The sequence below is a fragment of the Xyrauchen texanus genome, chromosome 1 (genome assembly GCF_025860055.1).
Source record: "Xyrauchen texanus isolate HMW12.3.18 chromosome 1, RBS_HiC_50CHRs, whole genome shotgun sequence".
In the NCBI taxonomy this organism is placed as follows: Eukaryota; Metazoa; Chordata; class Actinopteri; order Cypriniformes; family Catostomidae; genus Xyrauchen; species Xyrauchen texanus.
The window spans coordinates 27,610,381-27,623,205 of NC_068276.1; the positions used below are offsets into that span (position 1 = coordinate 27,610,381).

General features: G+C 39.0%; 1 protein-coding gene across 3 annotated transcripts in view; it reads right to left on the minus strand.

The window, feature by feature from the left end:
• Positions 1-8,116, minus strand: part of LOC127646338 (unconventional myosin-Ie-like) — a 69,179-nt gene extending 61,063 nt beyond the window's left edge. For 2 of the 3 annotated variants that reach the window (XM_052129907.1, XM_052129899.1), the window contains exon 1: positions 7,763-8,116. In XM_052129907.1, the coding sequence (XP_051985867.1) occupies positions 7,763-7,765 (3 nt within the window). In that variant the 5' untranslated portion in view covers positions 7,766-8,116. The remainder of the gene's footprint in view (positions 1-7,762) is intronic. The other variant, XM_052129912.1, reaches the window with a different exon arrangement.
• Between the last annotated feature and the right edge of the window lie 4,709 nt (positions 8,117-12,825).

Genomic DNA, 12,825 nt, shown 5'->3' on the forward strand with positions numbered 1-12,825 from the left:
GTGCTGTTTTGTACCAATGAATACATTTTTTTTAATTTTACCATGCCATTTGATAATAAAAACAATTCATTACACAAATTGTTTAAAAAAAAAATATATGTATATATATATATATATATATATATATATATATATATACATATATGTATATATATATATATATATATATATATTATATATATATATATATATATGTTTAAAAGGTTAATAAACAGAATTAAAACATTGAGTTTAAGAATTTAACCATGATTTTTGATAATAACCAATTCAAATATTTTTTAATGTTACTGATCTATTTATCACCTCCTTTTCATCCAAGTTGCTGGTTTTATTTATAACTTCATACTATTTGTGCCATACTGAGAAACAGACTGAAGTGAATTATTCTAGGAAAATGCTTTAATACCAATTTAAAAAAATCTAAGTTGGTGTCAAAATCTTTGCAATGTTTTAAAAATATACCAATGACAATGAAAAAGTTTACCTCATTCTAACATTGACATTCCAACATCCTTCTTCCTTCAAGAAAAGACCACATCAGCACAAAAGTATTCAAATAAATAGCTTTTTAAAACTTTCAACATAGTGTCACATTGTGTGACTCATTGCTCTGACAAACTATTTTTAACCTCAGCTAAACCTTGCTATTTTGCTTGAAATGAATTTATTGTGTGCCTAAATAGTATATATTTGCACATTAAAAACTCAAAATAAAGATTTATTTTCATATAATTCCATTCAAGTGTGAAAACATGTCATACAGACAATAAGCAGTCTGTTGTTCGTTTAAAAATACTATACATAAATGTTGATAAAAAAAAAAAAAAAAATCTTCAATTTAATAAGCATATATTTTAAACAGTTTCCTAATAATATTGTCCATGAAGGACGTGCAGGATACATGAAAAAGCATGACATGGCAACAACACAGTGAACGCAATGCACATTTGCTGACCTGTTTGGCGATACGCTAACAAATCGTAATTCTTGCTTCAATATGGCAACCGGCCAGTGTGCTGTCGTGAAGGTCACATGAACTGAGCTAAAGGGGTTTTGATGAGGATAGTCACCCAAACACATGCCACTAGCTTTATGTAGCACTTCCAGCGGTATATCAAAAGCACAAATATTTACATTCCTCTGAGCATGTGGATCATGGACATCTATCAGATCCCATACAGCTGCTTATCAGACTTTGCTCAGATCTCTCAACTCACTTTGAAAATGAAAAAAAAAAAAAAAAGTTCAAAGAGTTCAAAGGCTTAGCAAAGCACTGCTAAAAACAGAAAGGAAAAAATATTTTTGTTCATTGTTATCAATTATAAAAACAGTCTGAAATGATCTTCAGTTGCTCTGGCCATAATCGCCTGACATCACTGAAATGATGTATATTTATCCTAGCAAATGTTCCGGAGAAAACTATTTCTTTCCATTGCTAAAATTATATATGAATAATATATATATATATATATATATATACATACATACATATACACACACACATATACTCATATGCCAAACACATTTATCTTGCAATGGCTTTTATAGATTGTTCAAACTGATCTCATGATCATTTGTCCCAATAGTACAAGGAGGCGAATTTGTACCAATTTCGAAGGTGCGCCAGCAGAACTTCATCTCATAGTACGCACAATAAACAGAATAAGCGGTTGTTGGCACGCTACCAACAGCAAAGCTAAATCAAGACTGAGATTCATCATAGCAATAATTATCCAACACCATACATATACACCGGCGGTCAACAACTTGAGTGCTGTTTGAAGTATTTCACATGAAAAAAACAAAAACAAACCTTGTGCTTCACAATCATCTATTTTAGTCATCCCACCACTAATTCTCAAAACATAGCCTCCTTTTATGAAAAAAAGATAGTTCTACCTATTTGAAGCTCATTCCGTGACTGCCTATGACTTCAAACTCTTTCAGAACAGGAGTCCTGGGTCAACTAGGCCTTTCTGTAAGGAGTTTGCATGTTCTCCCAGTGTTTGCATGGGTTTCCTCTGGGTGCTTGTTTCTCCCACAGTCCAAAAGACATGCAGGTTAAGTTAACTGTAGACCCTAAATTGCCCGTAGGTGTGAGTGAGAGTGTGAAGGTGTATGTCTGTGTGTGCTGCCCTGTGATGGACTGGCCACTTGTCCAGGGTGTTTCCCTGCCTTCGGCCTGAGATAGCTGGAATAGGCTCCAGCACTATCATCTTTATTCATCTTTTATTTGTTAGCTACTGCGAGTGAACTTCTGGATCATCAGTTAAACAGAGTTCAATTTGGTTCAAATCAAAAAATAAAACTGCATCAATGAAGCCATCTGACACTCAATATATATTTTATTATTATATATTACAAAAATAACCCACCCTTAAAGGGGTCATGACATGAGGAATTCAATTATCCTTGATCTATTCACATGTAAGAGTGAATGAGTGAAGAGCTTTACAAGTTCATATAAGTTCCAGCTGCCAGCTCAGGAACATTTTACAAAGGGCTGAATGACATCCTTTATCGTGGGTTAAGATAATGTGCTAAAGTAATATTACATTTGTTGTTTTGTTATTAAAGTGTGACCAAGCTTTACTTTATCGTGTGGTGCAAATTTAGAATCTGCAGGTTTTTGGAATTCAAATCAAGCAAGGCCAGAAATGTTGACAGACTAAATGCTTTTATGTCGCAGGTAAGTAGAAAAGGGAATTTTTGTTTAGATACTGAAGACATGACTATTTTAATGCATGTTTATTGTGTTATGGATCATGTTGGCCCTGCAGTTAAAAACAAATCACGGAGAGTAGCCAGCAACCCACTGAGAACAACCCACTTGTTCTGCCACTGTTGGACTGGGATACAAGGATGAACAAGCCATCGGCATTAAACCGTGCAGCGCATCCGCTGGCCGCAGTGCGAAAGCATAACGGGACACCACAGTTCTCTCACCGGAGCAGCGCAGCGTGTGCTCATGCCCTCATTTGAATTCAACACAGATTTAGCTGTTATACACCTGTGTCATGAAAATCTTTCTTTCTTTCTTTCTTTCTTTTGCTATCAATTTGAGGACAATGACGTTCTGATTAAATGCAGCATCAAGGCTTGTGCACTGTTAATAAGACATTTTTTAAAGAACTGGATGCCAGATCAGATGTGATTTTTATGTATTAAAGTTTTAACATATTGTGCATTTAAACATTGATTCAAAGATGATTCTCCATAAAAGACTTTTGGACAAACCACTTTTGTGTTCTTGTGAATCCCGTAATTGAAATAGATTTAGTTTAGTGTAGTCTAAAAAAATCTGCAATAACAATAAATGGAATAAATTGATATAAAAAATTTAAATAAAATTCAGGTTAATTTTACCTAATATTTAAAAGTAAATTTTGCACAGGTAAAATGCACTAACTATCCAAGTTATATAAGGTAGACTTTACCTAATATTCTTAATCTATATATTGCATGGAAAATTTTAGAAAATTAACTCAAAGAAAGTTGATTCAAATTGCTGCCTCTATTTTTTTGGAGTAAAATCTATAGGTTGTTTTTTTTATTATTGTAATATAAAAACATACTGTGAGTTTCAGAACTCAAAACTTCACAGCAAAGAGAGCATTTGTTGAAACCAAGCTACCAGTCATAATAACAGTGGGAGTTTACTGTCAAGTCTTAAAGGAGAAGCAGCACCAAAACTTTGAGTCATAATAAGGGTGGAACATTTTTATGTTTTACAAATACTGTATTTGACATTTTTTTTGTGAAAAACGTTTTACTTATATTATAATTGTACCTCAAGGAACATATTAAAATAAAAAAAGGCATGTCATGATCCCTTTAATGGTCTGACTGAAGGGGATTATATATTTGTAGAACTTCGGCAATCCTTTTAGACCTGTCTCATGTTTAGATGAGTGCTGCTGAATCTTTCAGAAAGTGTGCGGATTCCTCAGCAGTCCTGTGCTGGAATGAGAGAGAAGCTTTGAACAGGGGGAAGTTACTCAGCATTAGGGATGTCACAATGTGATATATGGATGGTATGATTGTCTGATAAAAAAAAAAAGTCAAAATTTCATGATTTTTCGATTATCTGCAAATAAATAAAACCCTCCACAAACATATCACAACTTAAGTTTTATTGCAGCATTCGTTAGGACATGCACTTAACATATATATTCCTACTTCTAAATTGAAAACAAGTAGGTAAAGGACGGTGGTGCGACAGAGAGAGAGAGAGCGTTTACGGGCAGCTGTCCGTCACCTTTGTGTGTTTGTCTTTTTGTTTAGTTTTTCATTAAACTTATTTATATTGTCAAGCCGGTTCTCGCCTCCTTTCCATTTATACCTATACATATGCATACCCTTTCAATAAATACAAATATAATTAATTATAAATTAAAAATAAATAACCAAAAACAACTATAACTTAAACCATATGTTTAAAATAAAACATTGTCAGGCTAGGAGAACCTTCTTTCTTTATTGAGTAATCTAATGATCAGCCGGATAATCACAGCACTTTTACGCTCACTGAAATCTAATTCAAGTAGGAAAAACTATTTGTAAGCATCTCATTCACAATATAAAGCTGAACCACTCCTCTTTTAAACTTAATAAAAACAACTCTTCGGATTTACAGTTTCAATTCAGTGTTTGACTTGACCAAAAGTTAAGTAGTGCACTACATTTAATATTTACAGTGTTTGTAAAATAATTATCTTCATCTGGGCTCTCTGGATGGTGATCCCTCAGGTGCTGGAACATATTAGATGTGTTCACCCATTTTGCTGGCACTTTTCATCTGCGCGTTTTGCATACTGGATATCAGGTCTTCAACAGCTCCGGTCTCGTTTTTCATACAGCCAAAATGCTCCCACATAGCTGATTTAATTCACTTCTTCAGCGGATACAACTCCGGGAAATCGCCATGTTTTCATTTTGAGAGTTTCGAGTGCGCTGAAAGTTCACAACTGCGCGTGCTCCACCTTACCTAGACGATCACCTTGTGAACTCTGTTACAATAGTAACAGCCTCACAGACCAGCCAGGCAGAGGGCAGGACACACGCACGGAGCATGTAGTTAGACCCACACTGAAAGAATAACCGTGACCATTTTAAATCGCGGTTAATTGTGAAATCGGGTAATCGTGACATCCCTACTCAGCATGCACCGCCCCTCTGCAGCTCCTAATGCAAAATGTATGCTGCCATACTGACCTACGATTCAGGATCTGGCAGTGAAAGAAAGAGTAAAAAGGAGAGATGGATTTGAAAAAGAAAGAGTGCAAGCGAGAGAAAGAGAGAGAGCGAGAGAGAGAGAGAGAGCAAAGGCACCATGCAATGCATGAGTTAACCTGTAAAAACCCTGAAAGACAGAGATCAACCTCACAGTGGAAAGGAGAGAGGATAAGTAGCTACTCAATATCTATGTCTGATATTTAATACACCAAATCTAGACTTAAATAGAGTCCATTTTCATTACACTGTTTGTCAGCAACATCTCTGGGTTTGCTTTCGTAACAACATACTACAAGGCATAAAGTGATAATGCAATGCTTTTGGTGTGTGCTGTCTCAAAGTGTTCTCATACCGCATAGCTTAATCTAAAGTTGTATGAATCATATCTCTAGACAGATCTTACTGAACCAAAATGTCTCTTGCACAGCTGGTATACTTCAGAAAATCAGGCACTGTTAACCGCTACTTGAAATTTAGGAAATCATTCCATTTCCTTTGGGCTGCCATGACCAAATGAGCAGCCACCTTATGCAAACGCTGACGTAAAACTGTAGTCAAAACAAAAATATCTCAAAATTCCCCCTAGTCTATTCATTTCAGAGATGGCTCTTTAAATGCCAGCGAGACGCACAGAGCATGGCCTCATACCTGATATTCTATCATTAGAAATGTGTGAAGACTTTACAGTCACATCAATATCAGAGAAAAAACTGCCAGTGACTGAATTGCTGCTCTCACACATCCATCTCCAAATACCTTTCATACACCACTTATAGCATTGGTACACTGACTATCTTCTAGCGTTGGTTTCAGCCTAATTTAGAAGCCTTCAGCATGTTAAAATCGTAATGCATCACTTACAATATCGGTGATATTGTTAATGACATGTGTTTGCCAAATAGCTCAGCCATATAGCTTCTCAGTGGCTTGAGGAAACAAAATAAAACGAGGCAAGAAGATTGAATGAAAACATTTACAATCACACATACTACATGCCAAAGACAGCATGGAGCATCTACTGTAAGTGGTTTGTTCCATATGCACAAAGCCCAGGAGGAAACTAGTTCTACCAGCTGCATAGCTCACTGAGAATGTATATGCGCGTGCAGATGAGATGGTTCAACTGGATTTACTTGTTTTTCACCTGATCTGTATCTATTTTTTATCATTTGACAGTATGGAAGAGACAACAAAATTATTTTGACATGGGAACCAAGGCTCATACAAAACATAACACAATCAAGTGTAACATAGATGCCTAATATTGCTTTAGGAGCAATTAAAAACTGTGTGTTTTCTCCACAAGAGGAAAAGATCTCATTGTGGACACTCTGTCACACACACACACACACACACACACACACACACATACTTGCAAAATACACACACTTATTCAAAGCAGAACCCAACCCATCTTTATGGGCATTAATACGGAAGTTAATATGGAACATGTGATTATACCTTCATTTCTCTATTTCCTGTAACCATGGACACTAATGCATGCCCCTTATATTTTTCCCCATAGTAAGACAACGCCAGGTTGGCAAGACCAATCTAACGTTCATAGTGAGTCAAGAAAAACAACTGCATTGTGTGTTGTTAACTATGGGCATGCTGATCAGGTTAAGAGAAAACTAAATAGTCATCTATCTCTTTGAGCCAACACATTTTAGCCTTTGATACCTATAACCATCAGGCAGTTTGAATGACCAAAAAAAATAAACAAAAAATGATAAAACAACATTATAATTGCATCAAGGATACTGTTCCTTGATAAACTGCAAAAATAATCACAAAAGCACATGGTGGCAAAATTAAATAGCAAGTGACAGGACATCATGTGTGTTTTAGGAACAGTGGATGTACAACCTGTTCGGTTGTACATCCTGGGAGGGAGAGGCTGATTCGGTCTAAGTGAACAAGAGTTGGAAGACAAACAATAGCTGAATATGACACACAGCTGAGAGTGTTTCTACAGTAGACCTGCTTTTACATTCATGCAAAGTTCATAATTACAATGTGGCCATGGAATAACTACGATACACAGGTTATATGAATAGTTCCTTGTCACACATCCTTGTCCAGTTTTATTTGTCGATGTTGAGTAAAAACAACAGAATATGACTTTGTTTACAATGTTTACAAGTTTGTTCTTGTTTGGGCACATATGATATTATGATCCTAAAGCGTTTTTTCCTGTTCATCTTGTGCAATTTTTCACAGAAGTTGCTGTTAATTACATAAATTAGCCCTATAACTTTAAGTTAAATGTCACACTTATAAGGATCAGATCATTTCTAGTTAATTCTATGAATGTTGTAGCTGTTCAACTCGTATAATTGAGCGGTGTCATGTGTCTCAGTGACTACAGAATTGAGTTCAAAACAACAGTAACATGTTACAGCCTACATGTAAATACTGATGCTGGAAAACGTTTTTCAAACAGAGGCTGTTTCCATGGTGTTTTTCCACTTACTAAGTATTGTAAACACTGTATGCGACTGAGATTAAACATATTTTAACTCACCATTTTTATTCCTTTATCAGACCGCAGCTGATCCTTTGTTATAATCCGTTTCGCAACTGTCTATTAAAATAAAGAAAACCTTTGTGGAAGTATCAAGGTGATGGCGCGATGTCCTTTTTTTTTCTTTTTTCTGGTGATGTTAATGTCTCCTCAGGACCAGTGTCGCCGCTCCATAATAGTGTACGCCGCACCGGGAAGCCGCTCAGAGCGCACTGTACTACAGTGAGCGACTGCTCTAGAAAGTTAAACTTTGTGGCTGCTGGTTGACGGAATGAGCCAGGCAAGAAACAACCCATAAATGGACAATTGGTGCTTTGGAGCGCCTCCCTGCGCGTCATTCCAAAGGGAATCCCACCAAATGATTCCGGGTGTGTTAAAGCGTGTGCTGTATGCGCATTGAGGCTGCGTAAAATACACACAAAAAAAAATATTTTATGGTGTACGCATTTAATTTTCGCAACAAAATACCATCAAATTGAATTTTAAGCAATTTTTCAAACATCAAAATAAAAACGGTTACATTTGAATTTAGTGAAATGTGTGAATCTTAAACAGACTACAGCTAAAGTCAGAAGTTTACATGCACTTAGGTTGAAGTCATTAATAAAAAAAAATCAACACTCTACATATTTAATATTAACAAACTATAGTTTTGGCAATTCTTTTAGGACATCTTTTGTGCATGACACAAGTAATTTTTCCAAAAATTGTTTACACACAGATTGTTTCACTTTTAATTGACTATCACACAGTTCCAGTGGGGCAGAAGTTTCCTCACTAAGTTAACTGTGTCTTTGAGCAGCTTAGAAAACTCCAGAAAACGATGTCAAGTGTAACACTCCGGTGGTAGTTCTGTTTATAGGCAGGCTAAGAACCGGAGTTATCTAAATCTAGATTCGATGAGGAGGTTGGTTATGTACTAATCATATGGTCAAAAGACTCATAGATTCCACTCCAAAGGAAGTACAGAACAATAGATCAAAGTTTAAATGTAGTTCTTATTCAAATTATTTTTCTTATTTCCTTATTCAAAAATGCAATATTCAGTTCAGTTCACACAGCATTAGTAGGCTACCATTGACGTTAACAAATCAGCCACAACTTTTGAGATCTCATGAAACAAAAAACAAAAAGGGAAAATCTTTCAAAGAAAAATTAGATACCCTTAAGTGCACTCAGATATTTAACTGTCCAACCACCCCTTCAATACTTAGCGTCCATATCAACAACTCAATGGAACCGTTGCAGCGCTGTTAGCTGAGGCAGTGGACCAGGGAACCAGGAACCAGGGCGAACAGAGAGGAATCCAGCTTCGGTGGAAAGAACACCAGGGATCCGGGACCAGAAGAAGCCAAAAAAAAAAAAAAAAAAAACAGTCGAGATAACTTTGTTTTACAACAGGTGTCATCTAATTTTCAATGTAGTTGAACCTCGAGGATATATTTAATTTTCTAAATCAATTTCAATTTACTTCTGCTCTGGCTCCCGTTTTTCCAGGTTTTTTTTAGACAAGGCGAATGCCAAAAACAGCAGAAAAAGAACGGTTCATTGTGCACTGCCACCTAGTGGCGAACTAGATATTGTACTTTACTCTAGTTTGAAGTGTTTGCATTAAAGGTCATTTCAGGACTTTATTGGGGCAAAATTGGCAAATTGACAGGGTTACATCCTCCCCCTCTAAAACACATGAGTCCCTGCATGTGTGTTAAATCTGACAAGGTATCTGACGGTCAGGAATAATGTCTGGGAGTTTCCTAAAAAACTGACTAAGGGCAAGGATTAGGGGTTTCCCTAGCTCTTCATAGGTGAACTTGGGTGGGGGATGTCTTTCTCTGTGTGAACGTCTGGGCTCACCTTGTTCTTCCCCACAAGTAACTTCTAAGTGCCTTTTAGGGGTTACAGGGAACCTGTTCTGAGCATTGTCCGTGTCGTGAGCTGGTGTCGGGTCTGTGACCACTGCTTTGCAATATTTCATTTCCTGGAATGTCTATAATGACATGGTCACTTTGGGTTGGGGACTGATGGACAGCTGTATTTGTGTCAAGAGGTGCAACTGAGTGATCAGGAATTGGTGGGGGCTCTGGGGATTTGAACTCAGGAGCCATGGGGTTCAGAGAAGACTGAGAGCTACTGACAGGGATAACTTCGAACTCTTGCACATAGGGTCCCCATGTGGTAAACTGTGGAGGTTCATTCACATAGTAGCCATCATCCTCTTCTTCTCTGTCCGAATATTCACATTCCATCTCTTGGTTTTGTCTACTCCTCAGGCGCATTTGAGTTTGTTTGCTTTGGTGTGGCACTGAATCAGGAGTAGTCTCAACTGGCAGAAATCCACATGGTAAAAGTAAGTCCCTGTGAAGTGTACGCCGAGGCCCATTTCCTGTTTCTGGCTTGACTACATACACAGGACCACCGTCAATCCGTTTCACAACGATGTGGATGGGCCTTTCCCATTTATTGGCTAACTTGTGTTTGCCACGGATGTTGACATTCTTCACCAAGACACGGTCCCCTTCTTCTAATTCAGCAGTTTTCACTTTGGAATCAAATCTGTGCTTATTTCTTTCCCCAGACTTTCTGGAGTTCTCTGCAGCTAGTGCATAGCTTTCTTTGAGTCTCTGGCGCAAGTTTTGGACATATTCTGAGTGAGTTGTATGAGTCTCAGTTGGGGGTTTCAGGCCAAGTATGAGGTCAACTGGCAGAGTCGGTTGCCTGCCGAACATCAGCTCATACGGTGAGTAACCTGTTGCATCATTCCTGGTGCAGTTGTACGCATGTAAGACAGGCCTCACAAAGTCTCGCCAGTGATGTTTGTCTTTCTCGTCAAGGGTTCCGAGCATACTGATAAGGGTCCTGTTAAAGCGCTCTACAGGATTCCCCTGAGGATGGTATGGGGTGGTGCGCACTTTCTCGGCCCCTATCAGTGAACACAGCTCTTTGATTGTGTGGGATTCAAAGTCGCGTCCCTGATCACTATGTAGGCGACTAGGGAACCCATAGTAGACCAGGAAGTTTTCCCAGAGAGCTTTAGCAACAGTTCTGGCCTTTTGGTCTTTTGTTGGCACAGCTACTGCGAAGTGGGTGAAATGGTCAGTGATGACTAGTATGTTTCTGATGTCATGGTTGTCGGGTTCAAGGGACAAATAGTCCATGCAAACAAGCTCTAGCGGGTAAGTTGTTTTAATATTCACCATGGGTGCTGCTCTTTGTGGCGGAGCTTTTCTTCTAAAACAACGTTCACATGTGTGACACTTCCTCTCAACTGATTCTTTCATTTTAGGCCAATAACATCTGGCACGAGCAAGATTGAACACACGCTCTGGCCCTAGGTGACCAACCTCATCATGAAAGCCTTTGAGAGCTCTTTCTCTGAATTCCTCGGGTCAGACGAGCTGATGAATTTTGTTTCCTCTGTCAAAACACTTCCTGTAAAGGACATCATCAATGAGCTCAAGCTTATCCCACTCCCGAAGGAGCAACTTGACTTCAGGTGACTCAGCTTTTACAGATTTGAAGTGGGGCTTTTGTCTTTTTTTGACCAAGGTGATGACTTTCTCAATTGATGGATCATTTCTTTGTGCTTCATGCCAGTTTTCTTTTATCATGCCAGGTACAATGTCTTGTCCAGTATCAGTGAATAGATCAGGTAAGGAGGAGGCGTCAACAACAAGGGACTCAGCAAGGACAGGTAAGTGCATGGTTACTGAATGCCGTTGACATACAGCTGAGACTGCATGAGATGGAATCTCCCCCTCTATAAGGCGTTTTGTCATTGAGTTGATCCGTTCTTTTTCCTGCAGATACTCATGATCCTCTTGAGGAGCTGCTTGAGGTCTCCTTGACAGTCCGTCCGCATCACCATTAGCACGTCCAGCTCAATATTTGATGTTGAATCTGAAGGTTGATAGGACCGCTAGCCACATTTCATGTCTCCAACAGAGATGTTCGAAATGCAACGAGGTCCCACAAGCCCAGGCGGCAATTTGCAGCCAGAAGAACTACTGCTTTCAGAAGAGCAGTCATTGTGAGTCATTGCTATGGGACATTCTTTGTCCTCAGCTCCTGGTCGCCCCAAGGCAGGAGCCTCTAGAAGTTTAAAGATGTTTTGTTGGCTGCCTGCTTGGCCCAGCATTTACTTCGTTTTTCTTTGAGCTCTGCATTCTTTTTCCGGACAAGGCCCGGATTGGGTTCAGAAGTGCACTTTGCAGCGATGTGGCCATCACCCCCACATTTAAAACAGAACCAGGGCTTAGGTGGTGTCGTAGATAGGGGGTTTGAGCCTCTATTGGAAACTTTCAGTCTTAGCAGGCGGTTCACTTTGGGCTGGACGGCTCTGCACTCCCTCATGCCTTTCTCCTTTCTTTCCTTGCTGTATTAGCTTTGCAACCTGTATCCTCAACTCTGCAACTTCCTTTTCTAGTTTAGAATCTGTCTCGTGTTTCTTTGTTGTAGTGGGGGCAGCTTCAGGTTCGAATACTGGCATGCTCATAACTGAATGAACATGTACAGCAGCTTTCGTGCTTCCAAGGTGCTTTCTCATGCAATCCATCTTTGCTGCTCTCCTATCCTCCTCCGTTCTCAAAAGCAACAACAATTCTGGGAATGAGGGGGGATTGGGTTTCCTGTGTTCGAGCTGCAGGCCAATGATCAGACTCTGGTCCCAGCATCCCCTACAGAACTGCCGGAGTAAGTACTTGTCAGACTCTGCAGCTGAAACTCCCCCTCTGGTTACGGCTTTGGTGAGGAGAGTCTGGAGACGGCACAAATAGACAGAGGGTTTTTCACCTGAGTTTTGGTTAGAGCCCAGGAAGGTAACAAATAGCTCCTCTCCATCTTCGACCACTCCAAATGCTGACTCGAGCTGGGTGAGGTAAGCTTGAGGGGTTGCACCCATCCCAAGTGGCTTAACAATGTCCGCTGCTGGGCTGAGGAGGCTCTCCAATATTCTCCTTACTTTCTGTGAATTAGAGACAGACTCGTCCTTAAGAAGCAGGTCTACCTGAGTACGCCAGGAATCATAATCAACTTCTCCATTTGGTTTTGGCAGCTGCCCCGAGAAT